General features: G+C 42.8%; 1 protein-coding gene across 4 annotated transcripts in view; it reads left to right on the top strand.

Annotated features, from left to right (window-relative positions):
* The window catches only part of phka1a (phosphorylase kinase, alpha 1a (muscle)), a 60,828-nt gene extending 35,367 nt beyond the window's left edge, over window positions 1–25,461 (top strand). The window contains exons 10-34 of one of the 4 annotated variants that reach the window (XM_036987258.2): window positions 387–509; window positions 710–805; window positions 990–1,097; window positions 2,482–2,560; window positions 4,912–5,046; window positions 9,099–9,208; window positions 10,844–10,988; window positions 11,072–11,150; window positions 11,403–11,569; window positions 14,729–14,796; window positions 15,208–15,310; window positions 15,776–15,870; window positions 16,008–16,153; window positions 16,640–16,793; window positions 17,057–17,136; window positions 18,180–18,258; window positions 18,367–18,496; window positions 18,898–18,999; window positions 19,171–19,286; window positions 20,270–20,308; window positions 20,664–20,708; window positions 22,831–22,992; window positions 23,854–23,907; window positions 24,112–24,312; window positions 24,818–25,461. In XM_036987258.2, coding sequence (XP_036843153.2) covers window positions 387–509; window positions 710–805; window positions 990–1,097; window positions 2,482–2,560; window positions 4,912–5,046; window positions 9,099–9,208; window positions 10,844–10,988; window positions 11,072–11,150; window positions 11,403–11,569; window positions 14,729–14,796; window positions 15,208–15,310; window positions 15,776–15,870; window positions 16,008–16,153; window positions 16,640–16,793; window positions 17,057–17,136; window positions 18,180–18,258; window positions 18,367–18,496; window positions 18,898–18,999; window positions 19,171–19,286; window positions 20,270–20,308; window positions 20,664–20,708; window positions 22,831–22,992; window positions 23,854–23,907; window positions 24,112–24,312; window positions 24,818–24,991 — 2,790 coding nt within the window. In that variant the 3' untranslated portion in view covers window positions 24,992–25,461. Of the gene's footprint in view, window positions 1–386; window positions 510–709; window positions 806–989; window positions 1,098–2,481; window positions 2,561–4,911; window positions 5,047–9,098; window positions 9,209–10,843; window positions 10,989–11,071; window positions 11,151–11,402; window positions 11,570–14,728; window positions 14,797–15,207; window positions 15,311–15,775; window positions 15,871–16,007; window positions 16,154–16,508; window positions 16,794–17,056; window positions 17,137–18,179; window positions 18,259–18,366; window positions 18,497–18,897; window positions 19,000–19,170; window positions 19,287–20,269; window positions 20,309–20,663; window positions 20,709–22,830; window positions 22,993–23,853; window positions 23,908–24,111; window positions 24,313–24,817 lie in introns of all 4 variants that reach the window. The other 3 variants (XR_016483086.1, XM_036987260.2, XM_036987261.2) reach the window with 3 other exon arrangements.
* The last annotated feature ends 597 nt before the right edge of the window (window positions 25,462–26,058 follow it).

Below are 26,058 nucleotides of genomic sequence, written 5' to 3'. Positions count from 1 at the left end.
CTCTGTTCCCTCCCTCCTTTTCATCCATCTCCTATTGTTCTCTCTCCATAATTCTGTGGTTCTGTTCCCTCCCTCCTTTTCATCCATCTCCTATTGTTCTCTCCATAATTCTGTGGCTCTGTTCCCTCCCTCCTTTTCATCCATCTCCTATTGTTCTCTCTCCATAATTCTGTGGTTCTGTTCCCTCCCTCCTCTTCATCCATCCATCTCCTATTGTTCTCTCTCCATAATCTGTGGTTCTGTTCCCTCCCTCCTCTTCATCCATCCATCTCCTATTGTTCTCTCCATAATTCTGTGGCTCTGTTCCCTCCCTCCTTTTCATCCGTCTATCTGCTATTGTTCTCTCTCCATAATTCTGTGGTTCTGTTCCCTCCCTCCCGTCCCAGGACCCTAATCGTCTATACTATGAGTCTGCTGAGCTGAAGCTCTTTGAGAACATAGAGTGTGAATGGCCCCTGTTCTGGACCTACCTCATACTGGATGGCGTCTTCACCAACAGCCCAGAACAGGTGGCTATATAGCAGGTTAAATAATACTACTAATAATTCTGGGGTGCTTATATAGTCCTGTTTCACTGTCTGTACAAGTGGGGTAACCTGTACGTGTGAAATGGAAATGTTTATGTGTGTTTGTTTCCTTGCTCAAGGTCAGAACGATGCCTTCATAGCATTGCCTTGACCTGTCATGTCTCTGTTTGTAAACCGCTCAGGTCCAAGAGTACAAGGATGCTCTGGAGGGGATTCTGATCAAACAGAAAGACGGGATCTGTCTACTTCCAGAGCTCTACAGCGTTCCACCCGATAGGGTAAGACTGGAAGGTCAGGGTGTAGTGGTGGCTTAATGGAACCTTCACAACATTTCCCAGAAGTCCTGGTTGGTAGATTCCCGGAATGGGAAGGGAATAAGCAGGAAGGAACTCCATAATCCTGAAAACACCTGGGAGTTTAGCAAGCCTAATCACACATGTGAACACATTTGGTTTATTACAGGTGGATGAGGAGTATGTAAACCCCCACTCTGTGGAGAGGGTCCCTCTGGGGAAGCTCCCTCTAAAGTGGGGCCAGTCCCTTTACGTCCTGGGAAGTCTACTGGCAGAGGTGAGACGTCACTCACTACACTAGCTAGTGTACACTATACTACACTACACACACTACACTAGCTAGTGTATACTATACTACACTACACACACTACACTAGCTAGTATATACTACACTACACACACTACACTAGCTAGTGTACACTACACACACTACACTAGCTAGTGTATGCTACACACACTACATTAGCTAGTGTATACTACACTACACACACTACACTAGCTAGTGTATGCTACACACTACACTAGCTAGTGTACACTATACTACACACGCTACACTAGCTAGTGTACACTATACTGCAAACGCTACACTAGCTAGTGTACACTATACTACAAACGCTACACTAGCTAGTGTACACTACTGCAAACGCTACACTAGCTAGTGTACACTATACTACACACGCTACACTAGCTAGTGTACACTATACTGCAAACGCTACACTAGCTAGTGTACACTATACTACAAACGCTACACTAGCTAGTGTATACTATACTACAAACGCTACACTAGCTAGTGTATACTATACTACACACACTACACTAGCTAGTGTACACTCTACTACACACACTACACTAGCTAGTGTATACTATACTACACACACTACACTAGCTAGTGTATACTATACTACACACACTACACTAGCTAGTGTATACTATACTACACACACTACACTAGCTAGTGTATACTATACTACACACACTACACTAGCTAGTGTATACTCTACTACACACACTACACTAGCTAGTGTATACTATACTACACACACTACACTAGCTAGTGTACACTACTACACACGCTACACTAGCTAGTGTACACTACTACACACGCTACACTAGCTAGTGTACACTACTACACACGCTACACTAGCTAGTGTACACTACTACACACGCTACACTAGCTACACTAGCTAGTGTACACTATACTGCAAACGCTACACTAGCTAGTGTACACTATACTACAAACGCTACACTAGCTAGTGTATACTATACTACAAACGCTACACTAGCTAGTGTATACTATACTACACACACTACACTAGCTAGTGTACACTATACTACACACGCTACACTAGCTAGTGTACACTTTACTACAAATGCTACACTAGCTAGTGTACACTATACTACAAACGCTACACTAGCTAGTGTATACTATACTACACACACTACACTAGCTAGTGTACACTATACTACAAACGCTACACTAGCTAGTGTATACTATACTACACACACTACACTAGCTAGTGTACACTCTACTACAAACGCTACACTAGCTAGTGTACACTCTACTACAAATGCTAAAATAGCTGGTGACTAACTGCCATTGGGTGATAAAGTCCTCTCTCCGGTATTGTATGGTAAAGCTTTGGCTTCTCTGTGTTCTACAGGGTTTCCTTGCCCCTGGAGAGATAGATCCTCTCAACCGACGTTTCTCCACCATCCCCAAGCCAGACGTGGTGGTGCAGGGTGAGACCTGAAGGCTACATACTGAATAATATGTCTGTGTTTGATAAAAGCGTCTGCTAAAGGACCATATTGATTGGCCAGTTTATATGTCTGTGTTTGATAAAAGCGTCTGCTAAAGGACCATATTGAATGGCCAGTTTATACTTGGTCTAACAACATGTCTGTAGACAATTACAATCTGATCAAAACAACAGGTCATTTATACTCGTGTGGAGTGTTGATCGTCGCTGCGACTGGCGGTTTCCTTGTTGTGGTTACTAGTTACTACAGCAACAAGACCAAATCCATCTGTGACAAAGTGGTGCAGGAGTTCTACAATTCTCTTATAGAATGACCTACTTTTATTTTTGTCACATTCACAACCGTAAGGTATTTTCTGGAAGCTCGCCATCTTTACCTGATGTGGGTTAATTTTTCTGTAATAATGAAAATAAAATTAGCTGAAGTTATAGTCTTGGTCATTGTTTGAACTGATTAGCCAGCTAGCTAGCTAAAAAAATGAACCAAAATATTGTTTAGAAAGTTGCTTGTAGTTGACATTTTACCTAATTTTTTTAACTGATTGGTTTATAGGCGTTAAAATAGAGCAAGTATGCTATTCGGGGGAACACCGGGCTGCTGATGTCGGACAAGAATAGAATGTTTATGATGTCGCTATGGCAACTGTCTACAGACATGTCGATAGACCAACTGTAAACCAGCCTTAATAAATACTGTATACTGAATGTTGCTATTGAATATATATACAGTTTGGACACCTACTCATTCAAGGGTTTTTCTTTATTTTGACTATTTTCTACATTGTAGAATAATAGTGAAGACATAAACTATGAAATAACACATGGAATCATGTAGAAAACCAAAAAGTGTTAAACAAATCAAAATATATTTTGCACACTCTTGGCATTCTCTCAACCAGCTTCATGAGGTCGTCACCTGGAATGCATTTCAATTAACAGGTGTGCCTTCTTAAAAGTTCATTTGTGGAATTTCTTTCCTTCTTAATGCGTTTGAGCCAATCAGTTGTGTTGTGACAAGGTAGGGGTGGTATACAAAGATAGCCCTATTTGGTAAAAGACCAAGTCCATATTATGGAAGGAACAGCTCAAATAAGCAAAGAGAAATGACAGTCCATCATTACCTCAAGATGTGAAGGTCAGTCAATAGGGAACATTTCAAGAACTTTGGAAGTTTCTTCAAGTGCAGTCACAAAAACCATCACGCGCTATGATGAAACTGGCTCTCATGAGGACCGCCACAGGAAAGGAAGACCCAGAGTTACCTCTGCTGCCGAGGATAACTTCATTAGAGTTAACTGCACCTCAGATTGCACCCAAAATGAATGCTTCACAGAGTTCAAGTAACAGGCACATCTCAACATCAACTGTCCAGAGGAGAATCAGGCCTTCATGGTCTAATTGCTGCAAAGTAACCACTACTAAAGGACACTATTAAGAAGGAGAGACTTGCTTGGGCCAAGAAACACGAGCAATGGACATTAGACCGGTGGAAATCTGTCCTTTGGTCTGATGAGTCCAAATTTGAGATTTTTGGTTCCAACCGCCTTGTCTTTGTCAGACGCAGAGTAGGTCAACAGATGATCTTCATTTGTGGTTCCCACTGTGAAGCATGGTGGGGGTGCTTTGCTGGGGACTCTGTCAGTGATTTATTTAGAATTCAAAGCACACTTAACCAGTATGGCTACCACAGCATTCTGTAGCGATACGCCATCCCATCAGGTTTGCGCTTAGTGGGACTATCATTTGTTTTTCAACAGGACAATGACCCAACACCTCCAGTCCGTGAAAAGTATATTTGACCAAGAAGGAGAGTGATGGAGTGCTGCATCAGATGACTTGGCCTCCACAATCACCCGACCTCAACCCAATTGAGATGGTTTGGGATGAGTTGGACTGCAGAGTGAAGGAAAAGCAGCACATGTGGACTGTTGGAAAAACATTCCAGGTGAAGCTGGTTGAGAGAATGCAAAGAGTGTACAAAGTTGTCAAGGCAAAGGGTAGCTACTTTGTTTAACACTTTTTTTGCTTACTGCCTGATTCCATATGTATTATTTCATAGTTTTGATGTCTTCACTCTTATTCTACAATGTAGAAAATAGTAAAAATAAATACAAATCTTGAATGAGTAGATGTCAGCTTTTGAGTGTTACTGTTTATATTGATTTATTAATCATTTTTTAAGTTTGTTGCATGATTGTTGAAATCATCTCATAACATACTTGTTTACGGAAGAACCCAACAGTCAAGAACATTTTACAGAGAAAATGACATATTTCTAGCTATTTTAATAGTGAAATAAGTCAGTCATAACTCCTATGTTTTTTCCTGTAGTGTCTATCCTGGCAGAGAACGAGGAGATCCAGGAGTTGTTGATGAAGAATGGGATAGAGGTGGAGACAATAGCCGACATACACCCCATCCACGTCCAACCTGCTAGAGTCCTCAGCCACATTTACGCACGACTCGGTAAACAGAGAGGGAAGGAAGGGAGAAAGTTAGGGAAGAATGGGATAGAGGTGGAGACAGTAGCTGACACACCCCATCCACATCCAACCTGCTAGAGTCCTCAGCCACATTTACGTATAACTCGGTAATAAATCTTTCACTACCATACAAAAAAGTTTTTGACGGCAAGAAAATACCATTACAAAAAATAAAAAACTGGTGAGCTATTGGAAGCCACTTCTACACCAGGCGGTGACGGCCAGTTTCCCGGACCCTAATCCTAGACTAAAAAGCATGCTGAATATCAAATCAAATTGTTTTTGTCACATGCGCCGAATACAACAGGTTTCACCTTACAGTGAAATGCTGAATACAACAGGTTTCAACCTTACAGTGAAATGCTGAATAGAACAGGTTTCAACCTTACAGTGAAATGCTGAATACAACAGGTTTCAACCTTACAGTGAAATGCTGAATACAACAGGTTTCAACCTTACAGTGAAATGCTGAATACAACAGGTTTCAACCTTACAGTGAAATGCTGAATACAACAGGTTTCAACCTTACAGTGAAATGCCGAATACAACAGGTTTCAACCTTACAGTGAAATGCTGAATAGAACAGGTTTCAACCTTACAGTGAAATGCTGAATACAACAGGTTTCAACCTTACAGTGAAATGCTTACTTACAAGTAACAAACAATTTAAGAGCAGCAGTAAAATAACAATAGCGAGGCTATGTACAAGGGGTACCGGTACAGAGTCCATGTGTACAGGTTAGTCGAGGTAATGTGTACATGTAGGTACAGTTATTAAAGTGACTATGCATAGATAATAACAGACTAGCAGCAGTGTAAAGGGGGGGGGGGGGGGGGGGGTGGTCGGCAATGTACAGTGCCTTGCGAAAGTATTCGGCCCCCTTGAACTTTGCGACCTTTTGCCACATTTCAGGCTTCAAACATAAAGATATAAAACTGTATTTTTTTGTGAGGAATCAACAACAAGTGGGACACAATCATGAAGTGGAACGACATTTATTGGATATTTCAAACTTTTTTAACAAATCAAAAACTGAAAAATTGGGCGTGCAAAATTATTCAGCCCCCTTAAGTTAATACTTTGTAGCGCAACCTTTTGCTGCGATTACAGCTGTAAGTCGCTTGGGGTATGTCTCTATCAGTCTTGCACATCGAGAGACTGACATTTTTTTCCCATTCCTCCTTGCAAAACAGCTCGAGCTCAGTGAGGTTGGATGGAGAGCATTTGTGAACAGCAGTTTTCAGTTCTTTCCACAGATTCTTGATTGGATTCAGGTCTGGACTTTGACTTGGCCATTCTAACACCTGGATATGTTTATTTTTGAACCATTCCATTGTAGATTTTGCTTTATGTTTTGGATCATTGTCTTGTTGGAAGACAAATCTCCATCCCAGTCTCAGGTCTTTTGCAGACTCCATCAGGTTTTCTTCCAGAATGGTCCTGTATTTGGCTCCATCCATCTTCCCATCAATTTTAACCATCTTCCCTGTCCCTGCTGAAGAAAAGCAGGCCCAAACCATGATGCTGCCACCACCATGTTTGACAGTGGAGATGGTGTGTTCAGGGTGATGAGCTGTGTTGCTTTTACGCCAAACATAACGTTTTGCATTGTTGCCAAAAAGTTCAATTTTGGTTTCACCTGACCAGAGCACCTTCTTCCACATGTTTGGTGTGTCTCCCAGGTGGCTTGTGGCAAACTTTAAACTACACTTTTTATGGATATCTTTAAGAAATGGCTTTCTTCTTGCCACTCTTCCATAAGGGCCATATTTGTGCAATATACGACTGATTGTTGTCCTATGGACAGAGTCTCCCACCTCAGCTGTAGATCTCTGCAGTTCATCCAGAGTGATCATGGGCCTCTTGGCTGCATCTCTGATCAGTCTTCTCCTTGTATGAGCTGAAAGTTTAGAGGGACGGCCAGGTCTTGGTAGATTTGCAGTGGTCTGATACTCCTTCCATTTCAATATTATCGCTTGCACAGTGCTCCTTGGGATGTTTAAAGCTTGGGAAATCTTTTTGTATCCAAATCCGGCTTTAAACTTCTTCACAACAGTATCTCGGACCTGCCTGGCGTGTTCCTTGTTCTTCATGATGCTCTCTGCGCTTTTAACGGACCTCTGAGACTATCACAGTGCAGGTGCATTTATACTGAGACTTGATTACACACAGGTGGATTGTATTTATCATCATTAATCATTTAGGTCAACATTGGATCATTCAGAGATCCTCACTGAACTTCTGGAGAGAGTTTGCTGCACTGAAAGTAAAGGGGCTGAATAATTTTGCACGCCCAATTTTTCAGTTTTTGATTTGTTAAAAAAGTTTGAAATATCCAATAAATGTCGTTCCACTTCATGATTGGGTCCCACTTGTTGTTGATTCTTCACAAAAAAATACAGTTTTATATCTTTATGTTTGAAGCCTGAAATGTGGCAAAAGGTCGCAAAGTTCAAGGGGGCCGAATAGTTTCGCAAGGCACTGTAGATAGTCTGGGTAGCCATTTGACTAGATGTTCAGGAGTCTTATGGCTTGGGGGTAGAAGCGGTTTAGAAAGCCTCTTGGACCTAGACTTGGCACTCCAGCACCGCTTGCCATGCGGTAGCAGAGAGAACAGTCTATGACCAGGGTGGCTGGAGTCTTTGACCATTTTTAAGGCCTTCCTCTGACACCGCCTGGTAAACAGGTCCTGGATGGCAGGAAGCTTGGCCACAATGATGTACTGGGCCATACTCACTACCCTCTGTAGTGCCTTGCGTTCGGAGGCTGAGCAGTTGCTGCACCAGGCAGTGTTGCAACCAATCAGGATGCTCTCGATGGTGCAGCTGTAGAACCTTTTGAGGATCTGAGGACCCATGCCAAATCTCTTCAGTCTCCTGAGGGGGAATAGGTTTTATTGTGCCTTCTTCACGACTGTCTTGGTGTGCTTGGACCATGTTAGTTTGTTGGTAATGTGGACACCAAGGAACTTGAAGCTCTCAACCTACTCCACTAAAGCCCCGTCAATGAGAATGGGAATGTGATCAGTCCTCCTTTTCAATTAGTCCACGGTCATCTCCTTTGTCTTGATCACGTTGAGGAAGAGGTTGTTGTCCTGGCACCACACGGCCAGGTCTCTGACCTCTTCTCTATAGGCTGTCTCATCGTTGTCGGTAACCAGAGACTAGGGCTGACTGGTAGACCCTACAGGAGGATTGGATGTCTAGGAACTTCTAAATTCTATGTCATCCGCAACACCATCTTTGCCTTCACACCACAGGTAGATACAGTACCATTTTGTGTGTGTGTACTTCTTACCTTTTCACTGTTGTGTTATCTGCTAACTTAATGATGGTGTTGGAGTCATGCCTGGCCGTGAAGTAATGAGTTGACAGGGAGTAAAGGAGGGGACTGAGCACGCAGTCCTGAGGGGCCCCCGTGTTGAGGATCAGCGTGGCGATGTGTTGTTACCTAGCCTTACCACCTGGGGGCGGCCCGTCAGGAAGTCCAGGATCCAGTTGCAGAGGGAGGTGTTTAGTCCCAGGGTCCTTAGCTTATTGATGAGCTTTGAGGGCACTTTGGTGTTGAATGCTGAGCTGTAGTCAATGAATAGCATTCTCACATAGGCGTTCCTTTTGTCCAGGTGGGAAAGGGCAGTGTGGAGTGCAATAGAGATTGCATCATCTATGGATCTGTTGGTGCGGTATGTAAATTGGAGTGGATCCAGGGTCTCTGGGACAATGGTGTTGATGTGAGCCATGAACAGCCTTTCAAAGCACTTCATGGCTACGAATGTGAGTGCTACTGGTCGGTAGTCATTCATGCAGGTTACCTTAGTGTTCTTGGGCACAGGGACTATGGTGGTCTGCTTGAAGCATGTTTGTATTACAGACACAGACAGGAAGAGGTTGAAAATGTCAGTGAAGACACTTGCTAGTTGGTCAACGCATACTCGGAGTACACGTCCTGGTAATCCGTCTGGCCCTGCGGCCTTGTGAATGTTGATCTGTCTAAAGGTCTTACTCTCATCGATCTGTACTCTTCCCCTTCCCCAGGACGTAACCAGAGACTGGGGCTGACTGGTAGACCCTACAGGAGGATTGGATGTCTAGGAACCTCTAAATTCTATGTCATCCGCAACACCATCTTTGCCTTCACGCCACAGGTAGATACAGTACCATTTTGTGTGTGTGTATTTCTTACCTTTTCAGGACCCCATTGTCCAAACATTTCACCTGATTGTCCTGACAAGGTAGGGAAACAACAACGTTTTTGACAAGTCAGGTTGTTTTTCATGTCCTGAATTTGTTCAAATGCTATTTTAAGGTTAAGTTAAGGGAAAAAAATGTTTGACCATTTTAAGAATAATTTTTTCCCTAACACTGAACATAACTCTACTCCTAATCCTTAATCCTAACTTTAACCCTAACCCTAAAGGTGTGTAAAAGCTGAAGCTTCCAATACTATTGCTCATGGTGAACCAGAACAATTAATATAAACTCTATTGTAAGACCTGATCACCTATAGCATGTAGTCTACCTACCTATAGCATGTAGTCTTTCTACCTACCTATATCATGTAGTGTGTCTACCTACCTATAGCATGTAGTGTGTCTACCTACCTATAGCATGTAGTGTGTCTACCTACCTATAGCATGTAGTCTGTCTACCTATAGCATGTAGTCTGTCTACCTATAGCATGTAGTCTGTCTACCTATAGCATGTAGTGTGTCTACCTACCTATAGCATGTAGTCTGTCTACCTATAGCATGTAGTATGTCTACCTATAGCATGTAGTCTAGCTATAGCCAAATGTAGGCTAGCTATAGCATGTCGCCTAGCTATTGTATAGCATGTCCCCTAGCTATTGTATAGCATGTCGCCTAGCTATAGCATAGCATGTCGCCTAGCTATAGCATAGCACGTCGCCTAGCTATAGCATAGCACGTCGCCTAGCTATAGCATAGCATGTCGCCTAGCTATAGCATAGCATGTCGCCTAGCTATAGCATGTAGCCTACCTATAGCCAAATGAGTGTAGTATTTTCCGGATGTAGCTTAGGCTACTTTTATTCTGGTAAAACACAATTTTCAACAGCACATTTGATAATATTAACCTAACAAATTACATTGGTTGTCATTCAACCTATTAAGCCTAATATTTCGCAAGGCATTTTAAAAACATTTGAATGCTGAAGGTGACGCACAGATGTGCCAGATCAGGAATAGGCCTACCTCTCGTACGTCAGCGAGAGAAGCTGTACACAGAGCACAGTTTGACTCGGGCTACTGATATTACCTGGGGTTGTTAAGCAAGAAAAATGATTTGTAGATCAATGACTGTCAACCCAATTACATTCGTAGTTCGACACTGAAGTAGAGGACACAGTTATTACAAGATGAGGGGTATTTTCGGAAGGTAGAAAGTAATTTAAGCAAAACATTTTAGTGAACCGGCGATTCGTAATGTTTTGAATCGATTTTCTGACCGATGCATGGTTACATTAGTGGTCCTGTCGACCGATGCACACACAACTTTTAACATAACTTTTGAACTGGGGACTGAAGAGTGTCCTTACATCCCTAATGACTTTCTAGGATCATTTCATTGTTCAAATGCTCCTTTATTTGGATATCACTTTAGACAGTAGCTACTGAATGTCCCGGGAAGAGAGGGATAATTACTAGTCTTTTTTACTCCCTCCCTCCCTCCCTCCCTCCCTCCCTAACCCTCCCTTCCCCTCCCTCCCTCCCTCCTTCCCCTCCTCCTTCCCTCCCCTCCCCTCCCCTCCCTCCCTCCAGTTCATAGATCACCAGCAGTTCTACTTGGCGTTGGACAACCAGATGATTGTTGATATGCTCCGTACAGACCTGTCCTACCTCTCCTCTCGATGGAGGATGACTGGAAGACCCACTGTCACCTTTCCTATCTCTCAGACCATGCTCAGTGAGTCACACAGCAGGGAGTGTGTGTGTGTGTGTGTGTGTGTGTGTGTGTGTGTGTTAGCTCATTGTCCCTGTATGTTTCAGCTGAAGACCACTCTGACTTGGACCCTGCGGTTCTGGCCACTCTGAAGAAGCTACAGGATGGATACTATGGAGGAGCAAGGTGAGGGCTCCTTATTCATTCATTCATTAATCTGTCGGTTTGTTTGAAGAAATGGAAGGAACAATAACATTCATTCATTTTTTTTTTTGTTTAATCGTTCAATCTTTTGATCATTCATGTATTTAACCATTCATAATTTTTTTCTGAAATCACTTGGTCACACACACACACACACACACACACACACACACATTTATTCACTTAGTACCTTCCCTCACTCAGACATCGATCCATTCATTTTTCTCCCTCCAGGATCCAGACGGGGAAGCTCTCTGAGTTCCTGACCACTTCCTGTTTTGCCAAACTCAGCTTCCTGGATGCCAGTAAGCATGCGGGTGGCACGGGCCAGCAACAAGATGATGATGATGATGATGATGACTATGGATGCTTTGCTGAGCATGGCTTGACCTTCAATGGTGGTAAGAAAGGGAGGGGGAAGGAGGAAGGGGAGGGATAGAGGTATTTTGGTATTTTATTAGGATCCCCATTAGCTGTTGCAAAAGCAGCAACTACTCTTCCTTGGGTCCACACAAAACATGACACATGACATAATAAAGAACATCAATAGATAAGAACAGATCAAAGGCAGAACTACATACATTAAAAAAAGGCACAAGTAGCCTACATATCAATACATTCACACAAACTATCTAGGTCCAATAGGGGAGAGGCGTTGTGCCGCGAGGTGATGCTTTATCTGTTTTTTTGAGACCAGGTTTGCTGTTTATTTGAGCAATATGAGATGGAAGGAAGTTCCATACAATAAAGGCTCTATATAATACTGCTTCCTAGAATTTGTTCTGGATTTGGGGACTGTGAAAAGACCCCTGGTGGGTTGTCTGGTGGGGTAAGTGTGTGTGTGTGTAAGTTGACTATGCAAACAATTTAGGATTTTCAACACGTAAATGTTCCTTATAAAAAGAAGTGATGCAGTCAGTCTCTCCTCAACTCTAAGCCAAGAGAGACTGGCATGCATAGTATTTATATCAGCCCTCTGATTACAATGAAGAGCAAGATGTGCCACTCTGTTCTGGGCCGGCTGCAGCTTAACTAGGTCTTTCCTTGCAGCACTGGACCACACGGCTGGACAATAATCAAGATTAGACAAAACTAGAGCCTGCAGGACTTGACCACACGGCTAGACAATAATCAAGATAAGACTAAACTAGAGCCTGCAGGACTTGACCACACGGCTGGACAATAATCAAGATTAGACAAAACTAGGTCCTGCAGGATTTGCATTTTGGAGTGTGGTGTCAAAAAAGCGGAGCATCTCTTTAATACGGCCAGACCTCTCCCCGTCTTTACGACCATTGAATCTACAGTTGAAGTCAGAAGTTTACATACACTTAGGTTGGAGTCATTAAAACTTGTTTTTCAACCACTCCACAAATTTCTTGTTAAAAAAAACTATAGTTTTGGCAAGTCGGTTAGGACATCTACTTTGTACATGACACATGTAATTTTTCCAACAATTGTTTACAGACAGATTATTTCACTTATAATTCACTGTATCACAATTCCAGTGGGTTACATACACTAAGTTGACTGTGGCTTTAAACAGCTTGAAAAATTCCAGAAAATGATGTCATGGCTTTAGAAGCTTCTGATAGGCTAATTGACATCATTTGAGTCAATTGGAGGTGTACCTGTGGATGTATTTGAAGGCCTACCTTCAAAACTCACTGCCTCTTTGCTTGACATCATGGGAAAATCAAAAGAAATCAGCCATGACCTCAGAAAAAAAATTGTAGACCTCCACAAGTCTGGTTCATCCTTGGGAGGAATTTCCAAATGCCTGAAGGTACCACGTTCATCTGTACAAACAATAGTACGCAAGTATAAACACCATGGGACCACGCAGCCGTCATACCGCTCAGGAAGGAGACGCGTTCTGTCTGCTCGAGATGAACGTACTTTGGTTCAAAAAGTGCAAATCAATCCCAGAACAACAGCAAAGGACCTTGTGAAGATGCTGGAGGAAACGGGTACAAAAGTATCTATGTCCACAGTAAAACGAGTCCTATATCGACATAACCTGAAAGGCCGCTCAGCAAGGAAGAAGCCACTGCTCCAAAACCGCCATAAAAAAAACGGTTTGCAACTGCACTTTTTCAAGAAATGTCCTCTGGTCTGATGAAACACAAATAGAACTGTTTGACCATAATGACCATCGTAATGTTTGGAGGAAAAAGGGGAGGCTTGCAAGCTGAAGAACACCATCCCAACCGTGAAGCACGGGGGTGACAGCATCATGTTGTGGGGGTGCTTTGCTGCATGAGGGACTGGTGCACTTTACAAAATAGATGGCGTCATGAGGGAGGAAAAATTTTGAGGACAAATTGAAGCAACATTTCAAGACATCAGTAAAGAAGTTAAAGTTTGATTACCAAATACTAATTGAGTGTATGTAAACTTCTGATCCACTGGGAATGTGATGAAAGAAATAAAAACTGAAATAAATAATTCTCTCTACTATTATTCGGACATTTTACATTCTTAAAATAAAGTGGAGATACTAACTGACCTAAGACGGGGAATTTTTACTAAGGTGTATGTAAACTTCAGACTTCAACTTGATATGTTTTGACCATGACAGTTTACAATCTAAGGTAACGGCAAGTAATTTAGTCTCCTCAACTTGTTCAACAGCCACACCATTCATTACCAGATTCAGCTGACGTCTGGAACTTAAGAAATTATTTGTACCAAATACAATGCTCTTAGTTTTAGAGATGTTCAGGACCAGTTTATTCCAAAACAGACTGCAACTCTTTGTTAAAGTTTCAGTGACTTCATTACCTGTGGTTTCTGATGTGTATATGGTTGAATCATCAGCATACATGGACACACATGCTTTGTTTAATGCCAGTGGCAGGTCATTGGTAAAAATAGAGAAGAGTAGGGGGCCTAGGGAGTTGCCTTGCGGTACACCACACTTTACATATTTGACATTAGAGAAGCTTCCATTATAGAAAACCCTTTGAGTTCTATTAGATAGATCGCTCTGAATCCATGATATTGCAGAGGTTGCAGAGGTTTTCAACAACAGGTTATGGTCAGTAATATCAAAGGCTGCACTGAAATCTAACCGTACAGCTCCCACAATCTTCTTATTATCATTTGTGTCAGTGCAGTACATTTTGAGTGCCTTTCTCTATAAGCATGCTGAAAGTCTGTTGTTAATTTGTTTACAGTGAAATATCATTGTATTTGGTCAAACACAATTTTGCTAAGAGCTGGCAGCAAGCTTATAGGTCTGCTGTTAGAACCAGTTAAGGCCACTTTACCACTCTTGGATAGCGGAATTAATTCCCTCCAGGCCTGAGGACAAAGCCTTTCCTCTAGCCACAGATTAAAAATATGACAGATCAGTGGCTATAGAGGTCACTACCATCCGCAGTAGCTTTCCATCTGCTGTCAATGCAGGAGTTTTGTCATTATTGATCGATAACAATAATCTTTCCACCTCTCCCACACTAACTTTATAAAATTCAAACTTGCAAAGCCCTTAGCTCTGTGTGTGTGTCTCTCTCTTCTCTCTCCTTCTACTCCCCTTCATCTCTCCCCTCCTCTAGACGCTGATGATCTAGCCCAGTACCTGGACCAGTTGTTGACCACAGCGAACCCCAGCAGAGGGTCAAAGGTCAGGGTTATTTATTAGTAAATACACCATTTTTATATACCATCTATATATATGTGTGTATGTTTATGTGTGTGTGTGTATATATAAGGCCAGGTTTTCCAGACACAGATTAAGCCTAATCCTGGACTATAAACCAATTTAAATGGAGATTCTCCAATGAGCTTCTTTTTTTTTTGCCCAGGACGAGGATTCATCTAGATCTGAGAAACTGACCCCATATATGACCCCATGGTTATATATATATATATATATATATATATATATATATATATATATATATATATATATATATATATATATATATATATATATATATATATATATATATATATAACCAATAAGTATATAACCAATAAGTGTAACCAATACACTTGTCCCATGTCTTTTCTGGATGATTATTTTGGGTTATAGGTCAGAGGTGACTCTGGAGGGCTGGACAGGTTCAAAGCAGCAGCCACGAAGACCAAGGAAATGGTGTCTCTGATGCACAAGGCTAAGGAACTCCACCTACACAGTGAGAAACTTTTTAAGGGTGTCCAACTCATTCCATGGAGGCACAGTGTCTGCAGGTTGTTGCTCCTCCCTTGCACCTGTTCGATCAAGGTCATTGAACAGATCTCTCTTTTTACCCCCATCTCTCTCTCCCCACCTCCTCTCTGTTGCTCTCTCCCCTCCCCCCCCTCTTCTCTGTCACTCTCTCTCCCCCCCTCTCTGTCGCTATACCCCCCTCTCTGTCGCTCTCTCTCCCATCCCCCCTCCTCCCTGTCACTCTATCTACCTTCCTCTCCCTCCTCTCTCCTCTCTGTCGCTCTCTCTCCCATCCCCCCTCCTCTCTGTCACTCTCTCTACCCTCCTCTCCCTCCTCTCTCCTCTCTGTCGCTCTCTCTCCCATCCCCCCTCCTCTCTGTCACTCTCTCTACCCTCCTCTCCCTCCTCTCTCCTCTCTGTCGCTCTCTACCCCCCCCCCCCTCTCTTCCAGATGCCCACTTATATCTCCCCAACAAGCTCTTCCGTTCCCCTCAGCCCTCCCTCCACCTCACCCTCACAGATTCCTCTGCGCCTCACACCAGTCAGGTAGGGGTGTGTGTGTGATTGCATACACATGTGAACACATTTAACATTTTCTCAAACCTTATACTAAAAGACTACACTCTCACTTTCTCTCTCACTTTCTCTCTCTCTCTCTCTCTCTCCTCCACCTCTCTCTATAGTTTCCTCAGGTAGTAGTGACCACAGAGTGTAACCTGCCCAGAGATGCCAGTGGTGATATAGACTACACTAGTCTGGTCCAGCTCCTCAGAGACACCCACAGTCTACCAGACCAGGCGGACATACTGTACATCCTCTTCAAAGACAAGTCAGATTCTCTCTCTTTATACAAAAGATCTCTGTCTGTCTGTCTGTATTCATCCCTCCATCCTTCTTTACCGATACTTGCAAATCGACCTGCTTTGAATTGAACCTGAGAATTTTCAAGAATTGTGTGTCTCTGTCTGTCTGTGTGTCTCTGTCTGTGTGTGTGCGTGTCTCTGTCTGTCTGCGTGTCTCTGTCTCTCTGTGTGTGTCTCTCTGTGTGTGTGTGCGTGTCTCTGTGTTTGTGTCTCTGTGTGTGTGTGTGTGTCTCTCTGTGTGTGTGTGTGTGTGTGTGTCTCTCTGTGTGTGTGTGTCTCTCTGTGTGTGTGTGTGTGTGTGTGTGTGTCTCTGTCCACCAGGGGTATGGAGTGGGACACCAGACTACATGGTAAAGGCTCTACAGTCCACTCCCTGCTGACAGACCTGTGTGTGTGTGTGTCTCTGTGTGTGTGTCTCTGTGTGTGTGTGTGTTTGTGTCTCTGTCCACCAGGGGTATGGAGTGGGACACCAGACTACATGGTAAAGGCTCTACAGTCCGCTCCCTGCTGACAGACCTGTATGTGAAGGCAGGAGATCTCAAACACTGGGGACTCATACGCATGATCTCTGGAATACTGAGGAAGAAAGTAGAGGAACTCGACTGGGTAAAAATACAAACACCTATAATGATTGGTTGCTAGGGGTTAGCAGGCCTGTTTTGATTGGTTGATGAGTGTGTACTTGTTTTTGATTGGTTTCTGTGTCTCAGCAGGACTGTTTGTGATTGGTTGCTAGGTGTCAACTGGCATATTTTGATTGGTGGCTAGGTGTCAGCATTGGCCTGTTATGATTGGTTGATGAGGACAGATCTGTTTTGATTGGTTGATGAACGTATACTTGTTTTTGATTAGTTGCTGTGTGTCCCCAGGCTTGCTCTGATTTGTTGGCCCACCAGAAGCACCTGACTGTGGGTCTGCCTCCAGAACCTCGGGAGAAGACCATCACGGCGTCAGTTTACTTCCTAAATCCTGCTTCCTAAATGACACCAGGTTCCCTTTGTAGGGCACCAGGTTCCCTTTGTAGGGCACCAGGTTCCCTTTGTAGGGCACCAGGTTCCCTTTGTAGGGCACCAGGTTCCCTTTGTAGGGCACCAGGTTCCCTTTGTAGGGCACCAGGTTCCCTTTGTAGGGCACCAGGTTCCCTTTGTAGGGCACTACTTTTGACCAGAGACTCTGAGTGATGCATATTGTCATGGGCTCCCCTTGAAAAATACAGTAGATGGTGGTTAAATATATTAAAAAGATACATGGTTGTGATGGTCTCTCTCTGTATCCCTTCACCTCTCTCTTTCTCTCCTATGATTTCCTCTCTCTCTGCATTCCTTCATCTCTCTTTTGGCATTCCTTCATCTCTCTCTCTTGCCATTCCTTCATCTCTCTCTCTTGGCATTCCTTCATCTCTCTCTTGGCATTCCTTCATCTCTCTCTCTCTGCATTCCTTCATCTCTCTCTTGGCATTCCTTCATCTCTCTCTCTTGGCATTCCTTCATCTCTCTCTGCATTCCTTCATCTCTCTCTTGGCATTCCTTCATCTCTCTCTTGGCATTCCTTCATCTCTCTCTTGGCATTCCTTCATCTCTCTCTCTTGGCATTCCTTCATCTCTCTCTCTTGGCATTCCTTCATCTCTCTCTCGGCATTCCTTCATCTCTCTCTCGGCATTCCTTCATCTCTCTCTTTCTTTCCTATTATTTCCTCTCTCTCTCTCGGCATTCCTTCATCTCTCTCTTGGCATTCCTTCATCTCTCTCTTTCTCTCCTATTACTTCATCTCTCTCTTGGCATTCCTTCATCTCTCTCTCTTGGCATTCCTTCATCTCTCTCTTTCCTACTTTCTCTCTCTCTCCTCTCTCTCCATCTCTCTCCTCTCTCTCCATCTCTCTCCTCTCTCTCTCCATCTCTCTCCTCTCTCTCTCCATCTCTCTCCTCTCTCTCTCCATCTCTCTCCTCTCTCTCCATCTCTCTCCTCTCTCTCTCCATCTCTCTGTCTCTCAGACCCATCCCTCCAGACAAGCTGGCCATGCTGATAGATGAAGCTAGTGAGAACAACATCACTATAGCCATCCTCACACAGGTACACAGGCACACATACTGTAAGCTCAGTCGTTTGGCCAAGCGTTCCTTTTCAAACGACCTCTGTCTCTCTCTCTCTCTTGCGGTTGTGTGTGTGTGTATTTAACAGGAGATCATGGTGTACCTGGCGATGAACATGCGTACCCAACCCAGCCTGTTCAGTGAGATGTACAGGCTGCGTATCGGACTCATCATCCAGGTGATGGCCACTGAGCTGGCACAGTCTCTCAACTGCTCAGGTAATAAGTCAAATTAATAGTAGCAGTAAGTTGAACCCAGAGGCTGGCACAGTCTCTCAACTGCTCAGGTCACAATGACTAGAAAAGGACATTCCCTAAAATGTTTGTATTATTTTTGACCCTACAGTGAAGTAGGAAGTAGTGTCAAACATCCTGTAACCAATTCAATACAATTATTATTTTTTATGCGAAAAGTTCATTTTGAAATTGTGTGGTGCGTGCGTGTGGTGCGTGCGTGTGTCGCGTGCGTGTGTGGCGTGCGTGCGTGTGTCGCGTGCGTGTGTGGCGTGCGTGTTTGTTATGTGCGTGTGTCGCGTGCGTGTGTGGCGTGCGTGCGTGTGTGGCGTGTGTGGCGTGCGTGCGTGGCGTGCGTGTGTGTGTGTGTGTCGCGGGCCCTGTAGGAGAGGAGGCTACAGAGAGTCTGATGAGTCTGAGTCCATCAGAATTAAAGATCCTGCTTCATCACATCCTCAGTGGGAAAGAGTTTGGAGTGCAGAAGAGTGGTATGAAGCCTCTATGAACTGTCATAACATCCCTATGAACATCTTTATGAACAGTTATTAGATTGCCATGAACTCATATTTTACATGTAAAATACTACACACACATATTATGACATCCTTATATGTGGTATCCTATGTTAGTTCTATGAAATAATTGTGTGTGTGTTCCAGTGCGTTCTGTAGACGCAGGTGCCAGTCCGGCCATCTCTATCCACGAGGTGGGTAATGTGGGCGCCACCAAAAGCGAGAGGGCGGGCATCAGCAAGCTGAAGAGTGACATGAGGATGGTACGTGTTAAAGAGGCATTCTGGAATTGAAACCGCAACAAAGTGGGGGGGGGGGCTGGAGAAATGTAACCATTTCCAGATGTATAGAAGGAATGATGGATGTTGACCATCTGAGAGATCGACATGATTAGTTTTAATTGTAGTGTGTTTATCCTTCTGATTCGTTATTTTACCTGGTGGAAATGGGTCAACTAAACCTGAACTAAAACGAATTGGCTGGGAGAACATGATGTCACAGGTCTATTGGCTTTTTAAAGCTGCAAAATTCAACTTTTGGGGTGACCTGACCAAAATTCTCATTGACAGATCTATAACACACAGATCTATAACACACAGATCTATAACACACATTTCTTTCTCGTTGAAGTCTATGAAGTGGTAGATATGTTCTATGTGTGCTATTTCTATGTTTCCCTGTTCTTAAGTTTAGCATTTTGCATCTTTTATTTGGGGTTTTGTACACCGGCTTCAAACAGCTGAAAATACAATATATTTAGTTATGAGAAATATATTTGACAGAGTTTAAGACGGTACAATGATTCTCAACATTAGACTTGCTTGTTTTGTCACATAAACTGAAATTAGGCGAAGTATTAGAATATTTGCAACCAGGAAATGGAGGAGTGATTTCTGCATAGCGCTCATCTTTAAAGGGTTCAGAACCCTGTGAATGTGACACGTCATTTAACTTTTGTAGTTAAAAAAAAAGAAAGTATTTAATCGTTAAGGACGTGGCCCAATGGTCTTCAGCAAATTCATCCACAAACACAAATATAGTTATATAAATATTACATTACCGCTTTTTCACGAATTTCATTTATATAATTGCCAAGCCCGTTCAAAAGGGGACTGATGTAGGAGGAGGGCACTTTCAGAATATTGAAGTTGAAAACCATTGGTTATGACCCTACAGACCAAAAACCAAAAGTACCCAGACTGTTCTCCTCTCCAGACCTTGTCACTCAGTCATCTTTCCATTTCAGTTGGAGGAGCTCAGGTTGTCATGGTCGCAGCAAAGACAGGTGATGATGATGGTCATGACTTGTTGCTTGGTTACAGGGTGTTAATTCACTTGTGCGCTGTCATGCAGTAATGCATGCAAAAGTCACTTAAAACCAGTTGAATTATGGTCAAAAATCAGATTGTGGTTCACTTGTGGTCAATCCACTGGATCTAGGGTTTTTATATGTCATTGCCTTGGTAATAGGGCGGTCATTGCCTTGGTAATAGGGCGGTCATTGCCTTGGTAATAGGGCGGTCTCTATGGTGATAAGAATGGTGGTCGGTTGGCACAGTGATTTTTTTTAACGTAGTTGTTCACCCACACGGTTGTCATTGGCTGTTGTCCTGTTGTGAATTCTTTTCTCCCCACTTCAGAGCCTTACATCACACTCATTGGACATGGAACATATTGAATCTGGGGTAAGAGTTCAAATGCATTTTAGTACACAAAATATACTTTCAAATGGTCATCACTTTCCCAGTTTACATCCTAACTCATTGTAATTATCATAGCGAAATTGCCATTTTGCAGTTGGAAAGGTTAATCTCTCATTGGCTTAACGTGATATGTATACTGGTATGTATATTTTACGTCTCTGTCAGAGGTACAACCTCCCGCCCATAGGGCATACATTATATTCTCGTATGTATTTATATATTCATATGTACTGTATAGGTCTCCCTCCCAGTTTTGATGTCTTCACTATTATTCTACAATGTAGAAAATAGTTTTTAAAAGTTAAGAAAAATGTGAATGTGTGGGTGAATGTGTGGGCGAATGTGTGGGTGAATGTGTGGGTGAATGTGTGGGTGAATGTGTTGGTGTGTCCAAACTTTTGACTGGTACTGTATATGTATGAATATATTTGTGTTGTAGTGAGTTTGGTGGGTTGTAGTGAGTTTGGTGGGTTGTAGTGAGTTTGGTGGGTTGTAGTGAGTTTGGTAGGTTGTAGTGAGTTTGGTAGGTTGTAGTGAGTTGGGTGGGTTGTAGTGAGTTTGGTAGGTTGTAGTGAGTTTGGTAGGTTGTAGTGAGTTTGGTGGGTTGTAGTGAGTTTGGTGGGTTGTAGTGAGTTTGGTGGGTTGTAGTGAGTTTGGTGGGTTGTAGTGAGTTAGGTGGGTTGTAGTGAGTTTGGTGGGTTGTAGTGAGTTTGGTGGGTTGTAGTGAGTTTGGTGGGTTGTAGTGAGTTTGGTGGGTTGTAGTGAGTTTGGTAGGTTGTAGTGAGTTTGGTAGGTTGTAGTGAGTTTGGTAGGTTGTAGTGAGTTTAGTGGGTTGTAGTGAGTTTGGTAGGTTGTAGTGAGTTTGGTGGGTTGTAGTGAGTTTGGTGGGTTGTAGTGAGTTTGGTGGGTTCTAGTGAGTTTGGTGGGTTGTAGTGAGTTTGGTAGGTTGTAGTGAGTTTGGTGGGTTGTAGTGAGTTTGGTGGGTTGTAGTGAGTTTGGTAGGTTGTAGTGAGTTTGGTGGGTTGTAGTGAGTTTGGTGGGTTGTAGTGAGTTTGGTAGGTTGTAGTGAGTTTGGTGGGTTGTAGTGAGTTTGGTGGGTTGTAGTGAGTTTGGTGGGTTGTAGTGAGTTTGGTGGGTTGTAGTGAGTTTGGTAGGTTGTAGTGAGTTTGGTAGGTTGTAGTGAGTTTGGTAGGTTGTAGTGAGTTTGGTAGGTTGTAGTGAGTTTGGTGGGTTGTAGTGAGTTTGGTGGGTTGTAGTGAGTTTGGTGGGTTGTAGTGAGTTTGGTAGGTTGTAGTGAGTTTGGTGGGTTGTAGTGAGTTTGGTAGGTTGTAGTGAGTTTGGTGGGTTGTAGTGAGTTTGGTGGGTTGTAGTGAGTTTGGTAGGTTGTAGTGAGTTTGGTGGGTTGTAGTGAGTTTGGTAGGTTGTAGTGAGTTTGGTGGGTTGTAGTGAGTTTGGTGGGTTCTAGTGAGTTTGGTGGGTTCTACTGAGTTTGGTGGGTTGTAGTGAGTTTGGTGGGTTGTAGTGAGTTTGGTGGGTTGTAGTGAGTTTGGTGGGTTGTAGTGAGTTTGGTAGGTTGTAGTGAGTTTGGTGGGTTGTAGTGAGTTTGGTGGGTTGTAGTGAGTTTGGTGGGTTGTAGTGAGTTTGGTGGGTTGTAGTGAGTTTGGTGGGTTGTAGTGAGTTGGGTAGGTTGTAGTGAGTTTGGTAGGTTGTAGTGAGTTTGGTAGGTTGTAGTGAGTTGGGTAGGTTGTAGTGAGTTGGGTAGGTTGTAGTGAGTTGGGTGGGTTGTAGTGAGTTTGGTAGGTTGTAGTGAGTTTGGTAGGTTGTAGTGAGTTGGGTAGGTTGTAGTGAGTTGGGTGGGTTGTAGTGAGTTGGGTGGGTTGTAGTGAGTTTGGTGGGTTGTAGTGAGTTTGGTGGGTTGTAGTGAGTTTGGTGGGTTGTAGTGAGTTTGGTGGGTAGCCCTGGCCGGGACTCGAACTGGGGTCAAGCGACTGTGAAGCCAACACCTTAAACACTATTCCAGGAGGTGGGGACCTCTTGATGAGGTCGCTAGGTGTTGGGTAAAGGTTGCTACAGTATGTGGCCTGTGTGTGTGTGTGTGTCACAGAGGTACAGGCTCCCCTCCATAGAGTCTCTGGACGTTCCTGTGAGCACGCCCATCACCAAGGATACGAGGCACGGCCAATGGCTGCGTAGGAGACGTCTAGACGGAGCACTCAACAGAGTCCCCATAGGCTTCTATCAGAAGGTCTGGAAGATTCTGCAGAAGGTCTGGACTAACCTTGCAATATACATTTAGTATAGTATTACAGTATCTATAGTTTAGTATAACTGTGTGTGTCTGTGTGTGTATATATACATATATATATATATATATATATATTAGTATAACAATGTATACACAAACAAAAAAAGAAACGTCCTCTCACTGTCAACTGTGTTAATCTTCAGAAAACTTAACATGTGTAAATATTTGTATGAACATAACAAGATTCAACAACTGAGACATGAACTGAACAAGTTCCACAGACATGTGACTAACAGAAATTGAATAATGTGTCCCTGAACAAAGGGGGGGTCAAAATCAAAAGTAACAGTCAGTATCTGGTGTGGCCACCAGCTGCATTAAGTACTGCAGTGCATTAATAGGGTGTTGGGCCACCTTGGCATAGATCCTACAAGTGTCTGGAACTCTATTGGAGGGATGCAACGCCGTTCTTCCAAAATAAATTCCATCGTGTGGTGTTTAGTTGATGGTGTTGGAAAACGCTGTCTCAGGCACCACTCCTGAATCTTGTTCAATTGAGCTTGAATTGTTGTCAATAATTGGCTCAAGGGGGAGGTCATTCATGTTTACTGTTGCCTTTTATAGGTATAGTATTAGAAATCGCCCTTTAGGGTTCTACCAAATATAGTATTTTATATATATAATATTAATATAATACTGTATTGTGTGTAGTAATAGTATTATGTTAGTAGTATTTTATATATATAATGTTAATATAATATTGAATTGTGTATAGTATTATATGTTAATATTGTGTATAGTAATAGTATTATGTTAGTAGTATTTGAACCCAGGTCTGATTCTAACCCATTCAGTCATTAAAGGAATTGTTTGGCTTTGCAGTGTCATGGTCTGTCCATAGAAGGATTCGTTCTACCATCTTCAACGACAAGGGAGGTAAGGCGTCCAATCACAGCGCTGATTAGAAATGCCTCTGTTGAGAAATTATGTTCAAAAAAATGATGACTACTGATTTATGCATTGGAATAGTTTTCTATTCAGACACTGTACTTCCTGACTTCAGAAAGTCTCTCTCTCTCCAACTCCCTCTCTCTCATCCCCTCCCATCCTTCCACTCCCCCAACCCCCGTCACACCCCAGATGACTTTAGATGAGATCAAGTTTGCGGTGCACGTGGAGACGGTGCTGAACCGGGTGCCCCAGCCAGAGTACCGCCAGTTACTGGTGGAGGCCATCTTAGTTCTCACCATGCTGGCAGACGTGGATATAGACAGCGTGGGCAGCATCATCCATGTGGAGAAGATCGTCCACATCGCCAACGACATGTTTTACCACGACCAGGTGGGTGGGCTCGCATTTGTTTGTTCTTCTATAAACAGGTGGGTTCTGTTCTTTTTTTCTACCAGTACTAGATGGGCCTTTTCCTTTCTTTCCTTCTTTCCTTTCCTTCTTTCTTTCCTTCTCTCTTTCTTTTCCATCTTTCTTTCTTTGCCTTCTTTCCTTCTTTCCTTTTCCTTCTTTTCCATCTTTCTTTCTTTTCCTTCTTTCTTTTCCTTCTTTCCTTTCCTTCTTTCCTTTCCTTCTTTCCTTTCCTTCTTTCCTTCTCTTTCTTTTCCTTCTTTCCTTTTCCTTCTTTCCTTTTCCTTCTTTCCTTTTCCTTCTTTCCTTTCCTTCTTTCATTTTCCTTCTTTTCCTTCTTTCCTTCTCTTTCTTTTCCTTCTTTCCTTCCTTCCTTCTTTTCCTTCTTTCCTTTCCTTCTTTCTTTTTCCTTCCTTTCTTTCCTTCTTTCTTTCCTTTTCTTTCTTTTTTTTCTTAAATTAAAGTCCCTCCCTCCCTTCCTCTACAGAAGGACTTGGGAGCAGAGGAGCAGATCTTAGAGAGAGACCCCTCCACAGGAGTGTGTCGCTTGCTGTATGACAGCGCCCCTAGTGGACGATTTGGCAGTATGACATACCTCACCAGGGCTGTGGCTGTATACGTACAGGACTTTCTACCCTGTGGCTCCTGTGCCCTGCAGTAGACACACACGTGCTGGCTGTGTCAGAACACCTGTGCCTGCCTTCTAATGGGGGAGGCTTTTTCGGGAATGTGAAAGTAGAATGTTTTAATATTATTTGACTTTGAGTGTGTTTTAAATGCCAGGATGTCATATTAATTTAGCCTTTCGTCTAGTGGAATTCGCTATATACGCTATTGAGGGAGCGAATCGTCTTTTCACACCCACTTGTGTTTGACAACAGCCGATAATCAGAATAGGGGACGGCGCTCTACAAAAATGAGCGAATGGTAGAAACTAGCCCGATTTGCGCATTAGATAAGTAGTATGTTGATATTTGTTGCTTACTGCATACATCTTTACTAACCAGTACGTCCTAAATAGTATGTAGTACTGTTAGTACACAATTTGTAGTTTTAGTAAGTAGGAGGCATGACAGATTTCAGACACACCAACATGTACACCTTTAAACACAAATAAAGGTCTAATAAAAACACAAGTGTGATCTGACTGTTAGACTTAAAAAGCATTCACCTGAGTGTTCACTGGGTCTCATTGTTTATCATTTTTTTGTCCAGCCTGGCAGATATTTACATCTAACATGGACAACACACTGTCTTTGTTTGGTCGGACAAATAGCACCCTATTCCCTATATATAGCACCCTATTCCCTATATATAGCACCCTATTCCCTATATATAGCACCCTATTCCCTATATATAGTGTACTACATCGACCAGGCTCCTTAGGGTCCTGTAATCTATTACTCGATAACTAGTCAGTAACTGGTACCTAATAACTGATAACTAGTCACTGTTTACTAGTCAGTAACTGGTACCTAATAACTGATAACTAATCACTGATAACTAGTCAGTAACTGGTACCTAATAACTGATAACTAGTCATTGATAACTAGTAAGTAACTGGTACCTAATAACTGATAACTAGTAAGTAACTGGTACCTAATAATTGATAACTTGTCATTGATAACTAGTTAGTAACTGGTACCTAATAATTGATAACTTGTCATTGATAACTAGTTAGTAACTGGTACCTAATAACTGATAACTAGTAAGTAACTGGTACCTAAT

This window comes from Oncorhynchus mykiss, chromosome 9 (genome assembly GCF_057628025.1).
Source record: "Oncorhynchus mykiss isolate SJ-2025 chromosome 9, ASM5762802v1, whole genome shotgun sequence".
Taxonomy (NCBI): Eukaryota; Metazoa; Chordata; class Actinopteri; order Salmoniformes; family Salmonidae; genus Oncorhynchus; species Oncorhynchus mykiss.
This window is presented reverse-complemented; position numbering and strand designations above follow the sequence as displayed.